Source organism: Pygoscelis adeliae, unplaced genomic scaffold, assembly GCF_000699105.1.
Source record: "Pygoscelis adeliae isolate BGI_AS28 unplaced genomic scaffold, ASM69910v1 Scaffold14, whole genome shotgun sequence".
Taxonomy (NCBI): Eukaryota; Metazoa; Chordata; class Aves; order Sphenisciformes; family Spheniscidae; genus Pygoscelis; species Pygoscelis adeliae.
This window is the reverse complement of record NW_008825109.1, coordinates 4553891-4563330: the sequence shown is the minus strand read 5'-3', so window position 1 is coordinate 4563330 and position 9440 is coordinate 4553891. Positions and strand designations below refer to the sequence as shown.

At 43.4% G+C, this 9440-nt stretch overlaps 1 protein-coding gene across 1 annotated transcript in view; it reads right to left on the bottom strand.

The window, feature by feature from the left end:
* Positions 1 to 9440, bottom strand: part of FLT1 (fms-related tyrosine kinase 1) — a 98608-nt gene that overhangs the window by 49455 nt on the left and 39713 nt on the right. The window contains exon 11 of the mRNA XM_009327748.1: positions 2291 to 2399. Within this exon, the coding sequence (XP_009326023.1) occupies positions 2291 to 2399 (109 nt within the window). The remainder of the gene's footprint in view (positions 1 to 2290; positions 2400 to 9440) is intronic.

Genomic DNA, 9440 nt, shown 5'->3' with positions numbered 1-9440 from the left:
AGATAAATTTGGCATAAAGGTGTTGTTACAGAGACTGTTTCCGTATCAGCGAGCAGGAGAGCTTTCAGAAATCACCTTTCCACATTGCTTTTATATAAGGCTCACAGCTACTTTTGTGCCCTGAACAAAGATTTGCTTTTAGAAATAAGCCAGTGTGAAAACACCCCAGAAATGTCCATTTGACAGAGGCCATAGGAAAGGAAAGCTATGGCAGAGCCCATGGACTTCACGTCCTACATCCTCAGGCACAGGGTATAAAACTATACCACTCTGTCCTGCTTTCAAACCTCCCAGAAACACATATGCAAGTTGCACTTCAAGCCCAGAAACAATGAGATTTACAATAACTTAAGAAAGTGCTTGTTCTTACTGGGTCCCCTCTGCTATACCTTCTTGCAGTTATTTCCTCATATCTACCTTTCCCTGAAGGGGTGGAATATGTCACTGCCAAACTAGGGTTGCTGGGACAAGCTCTGCCTTCCCACCACCTTCCCAACAGTTTCTGCCTATAGAAAAGAGACTTCTCACAGCACCACAGCTGCTTCACTGGAGCACGAGTGTTTTCTAATCCCCAGGACAAGGCCTGAAGGAGATTGCCTCCAAGGAAAGGGATTCTTCCTGTTCAAGACAGGCTTTGTCTCCATCTGCTCTTTGGAGCCCTTTCTGGCTTGTCCTTTTTACAAAGGGCAGCGGCTCCTCTTCCTACAAGAGATCACCTTCCCCTCTCTTACACCTCCCTACACTTCTCTTACGCTTTCTTTTGTGCGGTTCAGGCTAGCTCCATAGGGCGCCAGCAGACCCAACAGCATAAGACAAACTAGCCCCAAGCTGTCACACGAGACCTGAAGTATTGGTTTTGGATTCATCAAAAAGAAATACTTTGCAGTGTCCTGTTCACAGCCATCAGCATTTAGGGCTCTCTTTTTTTTATTCCTTCAATGTGTTTTTCAGCAAATGCTGGACATGAAACACAGGCTGTTACCCAGCCACAGCAGTTTGGTCTCAGTCTGATGGAGGAGAATTATGATTACACCACGTGAGCCCAACTGATGCGCTATGTGCACAAACCAGAAGAATGAGCCTAACTTGATTTTGGTAAGGACAAATCAGCAGTATTGTTTAAACAAACTGCCTTCAATCAGTGCCACTGAGTGTCAGTGGATGATCAGGACTTTCCATGTCACACAACTGAAGTGCTCAGCTCCAGGAACTCAAAAGACAAATGCATTTCAACTTCACCACCCTATATAGAAAGTTTGCCACCAGTCAAGATATTAAGAATTTCCAAGCCATAATAAAGCAGCCATTCCTCTTTCTGTACACCAGCCAATACAAGAGTCTTCAAAGGAAAGTCATAATATGCATGTTCTCATGCAAGCTTTGGTATCAAGGAGAAGGATTTCCTTCTATCCCTGGTCAAGCTCTAAGAATGCGAGATCTAAGTAGGGAAACTAACTCCTTCATGTCACAGCACTAAAATATCTGAAACCACCATCAAAACTTTGAAAGGGAGATTTGGGTACAGCAAATGGGGCCCATCAAACTTCAGCTTCATTTGGTTTCAGGATCCTCCACGTGACATTTTGAAGACTGAGGAGTAAGAGCTAGAGAAGGCCAAAATCAGCATCTTGCACATTAAAAGAGCAACAGCCTCAGTGAGTCTTCTCAGTGCCATGGCCCAAATGACATCCAAGGTTGCCTTTCTCAGAAGAAGGAACAAAACTCTGCTGTTTATACCCTGCCACTTTTCTACCTACGAATTGCCATAGTCCCTGAGAGCTGTGAGAGGCTGCCCAGGTACCCCAGGCATCCCTCCTCTGGCACCACACTGCCTGCAGACGCTGGCACTGCCCTGGGCACTACATTGTGAGATCTCCTGGTTGGCAGCAGGATGAGGCTGTAGACACCATCAGTGACACACATGAAACTGCCTTACTGGCATATGAAAATACAGTAAAATTTCACGTATGGAATGATTGCAGAGGCTAGGTGATTTAAAAGGGGGAATTACAGGTTGCTATGTTTGTGAGCAATTTGTGTCATGGTGGGATACTTGATGGAGGGATAAGTCATTCACCAAATTTGGTGTCCTTCTTAGAAATCCAGACCAGCTGCTGTGAAAAACCCTTCCAGGACCACCCAAAAGCATGGTATGAGTTTACAGGTGTACACTTTACAACAATTCTCAAACTGTGGTATATGAAAAAGCCACAACAGCTAAACAGTTATAATCCCAGGATTATCCCAGGACCAGGAAACACGTTTGGCTCTAGTGGGGACTAGATCTTACCTGTTACAATAAAGCTGACATTTCTTTCGGCTTTTCCCACTTTATTGGATGCCACACAGCTGTAAATTCCAGAAGATTTGGCTTCAGCTACAACGAGAGTGCTAGCAGTCTGCAAAAGAAAGAAGAGGTTTAGCCCTTGTTGGATCAGGAACTCGGTTAAAGCTTCCCTTCTCTTTTTCCTAAGTCACTGTTGACAGTCCCATGATTCAGTCTCTCCATTCATTCAGTGACGAGCACCACTGGGGCTATTTAAAGGACATGTCACCATACACAGTTTTGGAAAAGGTGGAAGAATAACAGAAAACAAGCTCCTTGGAAGACCATTATATTATCAGAGCCATCATAACCAAAAATCTTTGAATGTGTCTTTCAGGTTGATTTATCTCTTGTTGCTGATGTAATGATAAGATACAAAACATGAAGCGTGACACCACGTGGTTCACTCAAGGAGATGAGCAGCCTGTAGGGCAGCCAGACTGCAAAGGGAATAGGTGAGGAATGCCTCAGGCACTTGGATAATGTGGGGAAAAAATTAGCTCCGTTTGGCACTAAATGCATTTGATTTTCATTTTCTCAAGTAAGTGTCAGGTGAGAAAGGATAGGGGCAAAAGAGATGTTTACTCCTCCTCTTTTGGAATATTTCCTCTTCTTAGACTTAATATTTCTGTTATTAAATAATAATATGTTTGGTTTCTTTATGTTGTATTCTATCACCATCTTAAGAGGTTTAGCACACTAAATACTTTCACAAAGTGATATGGCTTGCAAAATGAGACCTCGGAAGGCCAGGGACCAACAACACCTGATGTCCCTTTAGAAAAATAAAAACCATTGTAATAATAAGACTTATAACTTCATGGTGATGGAAAGCCATGCTCTAATGACTTTGGCACTAAGTGAAAGAAGAAAAGTTATGCAGAAAAAACTGAGGTGTCTTTCTGATATGGAACTGAGACTTGGGGCATGCACATGGAACTCAGCAACGGGATGTGATCTCAGATACAACTTAGTAGCTTAACCTTCTGTCTTTCTGTCTCCATTTTACTTCTGTAAAACATTCGTTGGCTGGAGTTACAGGCAGAGCTGGGACGGTGACGAAAGGAAATTGTGTGGCCGCGGAATCCTGTTGTTTGGAATTATTTGGCTTTTCCAAAAACCTTCAAAATCATTTTTGTGCAATTAATACATTCTTTTAAGTCTGCCTGATTGCTGGAGTCCAGAGACAAGCACAAGAGGGTGAGTCAGTAATAAATAAGGACCAGTTATCTACATTTCTACATAAACACCGGCTGAACATTTGCACTGCTTCTGTGTCTCCTACTCAAAGACTTCATGGCTATCCCCAAACTCCTTGTTGAACCCCTAAATAAAAATAGATCTTCTGGTTTCCCAAAATATTCTTTAGTAGAAAGAGTCCATTACTTTTCTTACTACTTGAGCAAACACAGTGGAGTCAAGTTCTTTGATTTTGGCTTATTTGTTTTAGAAAACTGCCCTACGGCAAATTCAAGACTACAAGTGATGGTAACAGCACCACTACCCTGTTAAGCTGTCTCAGTGGTCAGCTATCTGTCTGCTAACAAACTGCATCTCATTTCTAGCTAGAATTTTTCTAACCTACCTTTTTGGCTCTTCTGTGAGATCAAAGAGACTCGGTAATACCAGATAGATAATTACAGCCCTTTAAAAAAATCATCTTGTTTTGCTAAATTCAGTAGGCTGACCTCTACAAATTCCTAATTATAAAGCATGGGTCCAGCCCTGTCTATATTTTGTCATTCTCTTTGAATTCCTTCTAGTTTTTAAACATAATTTCGTAAAGTGTGGACACAGGGCCCAGCAGCAGGATTTCTGCAGCTGTTTTATCAACGCTAGCTCAGAATAGAAGGAAGTCCCATAACATCTGCCAGAGGGCTAACGTGTGTGGTTAAAAACTGCTTCTGCCATCCCAGACTTTCCACAACAAAATTAGCCTTTTTTGCATTAGTTGGTATTACCTCACAGCAACTTTGCCCAGGTAGGAACAGTGACCTAAAATGCACAGTGAAGGAGAATGAAGCTCTTGCTTTCTGACTCCAGGACACCTGTCTTTATCCTACTACACCCAGAACCAGAGCATTTCTGAGCCTGAAAAATACATGTCAATTATTCCTCCCACAATTACTCCAATGTTTTGGAAATTTTTTTTGTACTATCAAACTGTATGTTGTCCTGACATTACTGAGTATTACTTCTTAATGACAAATTGTGCATGCTATCTGAGTTTTACTGCTCCAGTCCACTATGATGTGATTATTACTTTTATTACATTGAGGACTGCACATACAGTTACACTTAAGCAGTATAACTGCAGTTACTGACTGGAGTGGTTCTAGATTAAGCCTTTTCTTGCATATTAAATGACCCTAGAGAACATTCCTCAGCACCGAAATTCAGTAATTTAAACTGAATGCTTTTCCTCAGCATTGTTTTGGTTTTGGCCAACTTGCACTGTCCCAAATACTCCTCTAGCACGGGCCAAGGATCGCTCCAGCAGCTTACACGCAACCAACATCTTTTGGAGGGTAAGGGAGATAAATGTTATGAACACAGGCCTTAGTGCCAAAGAGCAGTCATTGGTATGTTTACTCAACTAAGGCAGAGAAAGCTATAGTGTCTAGGAAAAAGCAAGACTGACTTTGCAACAGAACAGAATACTTTAGAGACAACGTGTCTCTGCATAAATCTTTTAGCTTATAAATTAGTCATAAGGATAAGATAACATCTCTTTAAATAGTTTGTGAGCCCTCCAGTGGTGCAGTCTGTGTTCTGCATTGTGGATGCCAGCCAAAACCAACCAGAGAAGCAGTGTGTACAAAACTAAGCCTGGCATGTTGCTGTTTATTGAGAAATTATGGCTGTTTGAGATCAGCCTGTGCTGCACGGTTCCTGTATACAGTTATTGCTGCAAAAGGAGCAAGAGAAAAATTTCTCATAGCCTTGTATCGTCTGGCTTAACAACAGAGAGTTTCAGGCCCTGGATTTGCAACCACGTTACATACAGAAAGTCTGAAACCAGTTGCCATGATCAGACAGAACAGGGCAAATCCTTCCTGGCATGCTCGGCATCTTGAGAATCATCTGTCCACAAACCCCATTTACCACCAAAGCTTTGATCCTTTATTCCTCCTTTCTGCACCCATCATCTCAGCTGAAGCACTACGCTGCAGGCTCGTCTCAAAGCCAGGAGCTAGGGAAGTAAATCCCATACTGCTGCTGCTTCTGCTGGCAAATAAAAGAGGCATAAAGCAGAAATCCTGAGAGATGGAAGAGGAATTTACAGATTTGTTCGTGGTGGAAACTGATGAGGAAAAGACTTGGGGAAAAAGAGAGTCCAAAGCAAACTGGCATGATCGTTGTGCTTGGAGTCAGGGTGGGCCAGTCTTTCCCCTGGAGGCTCTGCTTGAATTTCTCTTGTCTCAAAGTAGTTTAGATAGAGGATTCCCACTGCTTCAGCTGATGGCAGAGAGGCAAGAGGAGGTTTCAGAAAATGGTTGATAACTTGACTCTTTCCTGACTCCTAGAAGGCCTCTGCAGACACAGGCATAAACATACTCCGTCCAGAGATTGCTGTGCTAACTTCTCTAAACAGCCCATACATTTAAAAAACAAAATACTGCCCTTTCAGCATTGAGCAGGTTAGTGCAAATCTGCCAAATATTGTTGATTCCCTCCTAGTTATGCTTTTAAGAAAACGTATTTGTTAAAAAAAATGGGAAATTAAAATATGCTCTCTTCACTCCCTTGGATTTATCTTTGGCTAAAGGAATATTATTTAGGAAGACCCATGTTGAAATATTGGCAGCACATCGTTGGATTGTTCTTCTTATGCCAAAGACATATGATCTGCATGCCTCACGTGTTGGAGAGGACCATCAGTGCAAAACATCCGGACAACATGCTTCACCTTCAGGACCACCACAGAAGAAACTCCAAAATATCTTCAATAGCAGGACATGAACACAGGCAGGAGAGCAGCCCCTTCCCCCTGGGTCAGACAGGCAAGTCACTGCTGTTAGCAAGCAGAGCTGCAGTTTCTGCATCATGTGTTGTCCAGCTCGAACAGGCCATGAGACTCAATGCACCCAGCTGACTCGCGAGGAGATCACGCTACAGACAGCTATACCACGGGCACCCCCTGTCCTCCTTCCCAGGGCCATGGGTAGAGTGAGGCAGCACTCGATTCACGCTCCCCGAGGGAGGGGATCGATTTCAGGAGCTGGAGGGAGCTGCAGCTCAGCAGAGGCAGGTGCCAAGTTCTGCTGGTTTTAATCTCACCAAGGGCTCGGCTCAGCTGGCCCCTCCCCGCGATCTGTTTAAAAGTGTTGACAGCGATTCTAGTAGCACTCAGAAAGGCCCCAAGAGAAGTTACAATGTGCTGAAAGAGAGGCAAGCTACGCTCCCACTACTATCTTTAGCCTGGCTTCCTAGGAAGATCGCACTGTCTGTCTGTCCATCTGCCGGCTTGTCCTTCTGTCTGCCAGTATCCTCTCCTCCCCCACGCCCTCAGTAATTTTTGAACCCTTTGCCCAATTTCAACCAAAATTGACAGACAACTCAAAGCTCATAAGATCTCATGCATTTCATGAAAATCAGCTGTTGGGTAGAGGAGAAAGATCAAAATGAGTGTTGTGGTAGTGAGCTAAACAGCTTTCTCTTCTGCTTTGGATTCCAGATGGCCAGTCAGCACAGATGTATTGGCCAGACAGCTGGCATGTGTAGGGACTGAGAACAGACACAACACATGCATCCTCACCTCATCAGTAATGAGGTAATGACATGGAAGAGAGCTAGAGGTTTAGGGCTTGGCATAGAAATGCAGGAGAGATGGACTCCTCCTATTTTGCATGGTCACACCCTATCAGTCATATCCAAGAAGGATTGACTCTTCTGACTATCTAGCACTCCACCTTTATGTTGGACAGTCACAGTTTTTAATACTACCCACAGCCAGCACATGTCAGGTTGACCCATCATTGCCAGTCAAACCAGAGATGGACAAGGGCGAGCCTAGGTTTGATCTTGCAGAATCCTGTTACAGGGTCATTACTTTCCATTTTCCCTGAAGTTGAGTGGCTTTGTCACTCACAAGGGATGGGACCACTAAAAACTTGTGTCAGTAAGGTATTTATGCAGTGGAAAACAAGGCCATACATATACACACACACACACGTATATATACACATACATATATGAATGATAAACCATAACTTCATGCATTACAATTCTTTATACACAGTTCCTGGAGGCGTGCACTGTGGCATGGACCCAGCTTTCATGGCACCTGTTACTGTCAGTGGGACCCCAACATTTGCTAGCAGCAGAGGGATGCAGTCAGGGACTTTCTGTTCCGTTTCAGGTTCTCAAGAATGTGGCTCTAGTAGGTTATCTCCCAAAAACAAGGGTGTTTTGTCCCTCCAACTTTTCCCTGTACTCAACTGTCCTCCTGTCTACTGTCTCCTTCCCTTGGATTTATCATCCTTACTTCTTGGCCAACACTTTCTCTCATCTGAACTCGCCTTCTTAGCGCTCTTCTGTGCCTTCTCCATGCCCAGGATCCTTGTCTGCCTCCCCTGCAGCTCCCTGTCCCTTGTACACCTGTACAAGGAGTATTGACTCCTTTTTTCAAAGCTGTTGATAAACCAGTGTGTGCCTGCACACACAGGAGAGAACATACACCCAATAGGTGGGCACTGATACCAATGAATACACCTGCTCTTTGTACCTCCTTATTGCAGATCATTCACAGATTGACATTTTAATGAACACTGATCATGCTAAGAATAATAATAATCAGCATTAGCCCTGAGTTATACATAGCAGTTAGCTGTAGCTGGGAACACTGAGAAGTGATGGTTTTTAGCAGCTGAATGACAGGAGAGTGTCTGTGACTTGTTTACATGATAAGCCTAAGAATAGCTCAACTTTGTAGGAAGTCACTGAAATGTCCAACAAAATGAGAATGAAAACTTTGGGTGGGGGAATCAAATCACTTCAAGAGTTGTCTTATGATTAAGTATTATGGCGTATGTTACAAAGTTCTTCCATTATACCACTCGAGTTTCTCAATGTCCGTTTAGAGAGGCTTCAATGGAAATGTTACTAAAACACTGTTGTTGTCGTCACGGTTTCTCTGTCACCAGAAGAATAATGTAGCACAGGCTTCCGGCATTACTTTAATCGTACAGACACAGGGTTTGAGGTTTTCTAACTTTAAAAATATACTTGTGGCTACCTTGATAACCACAGACAAACAAACAACCAATCAACCTACCACAGCGAAAAGCCAAACTGGAGGGACTCAGAAGTTGCACATACAGGAAACGGGTGGAACTGGCACAATGTCTTTAAGCAAGGTGAAAACAGCTACCTTGATTGCTAAAAGAAACCTTTTAACCATTCCTTGTTCATCTCTTCCCTTGATTACAATAATCTCATCCTGTGGTCACCCCCATTTCTCCTTTCATGCTAACCCAAATGTGCAACTTTTTGAGTTTCTTCATCCATTTCCTACTGCTTTGTCTCCTACATCTTTGTTGTTTCCATTGAGCTTTGAGATTGTTTTTACCATGCTTGCTATGCTTGGATGTGGAAGTGGGGTAGACACTCTGTTTAGATAGCAGGACTCCATTGATGTGGAAGTGCCTCAGAGAGCTGTTCATAGCTGTCTGCAGTAGCAGAACTGCTCACAGTAGCAGTCCATCGGAGCCAGACACTAGTGATGACGTCCTGCATTCAGTGAGCTCAGTGCTATTAACAGTCTTACAATATCCCAGCAGATGAGGAAGGGTTTTGTCTGAACTGTGGCCCTTTGAGTTTGCTCTGGGAGGCCAAGAATGACTCTTGGACTGCAAAGAGTAAAAAGCTATGGACTCCCACGGAAAAAAAAAAGAAAATCCTGGATGCTCTACAGCAGCTGTGTGCGCACAAATCATGCAACTTACAGCTTGGCCAGGAACCCAGGCTTAGAGAGCATTTTCTACTTACAATAGCAATCCAGCTGTGCTTGAAAAGCTATGGAAGAGCAGCAGAAATGAAGAAACCTTAGAAAAGCTGTGAAAAAGTGGAGCAAAGAGATTGTTTCACTAACCTCCCCTTTCCCATAGGGACC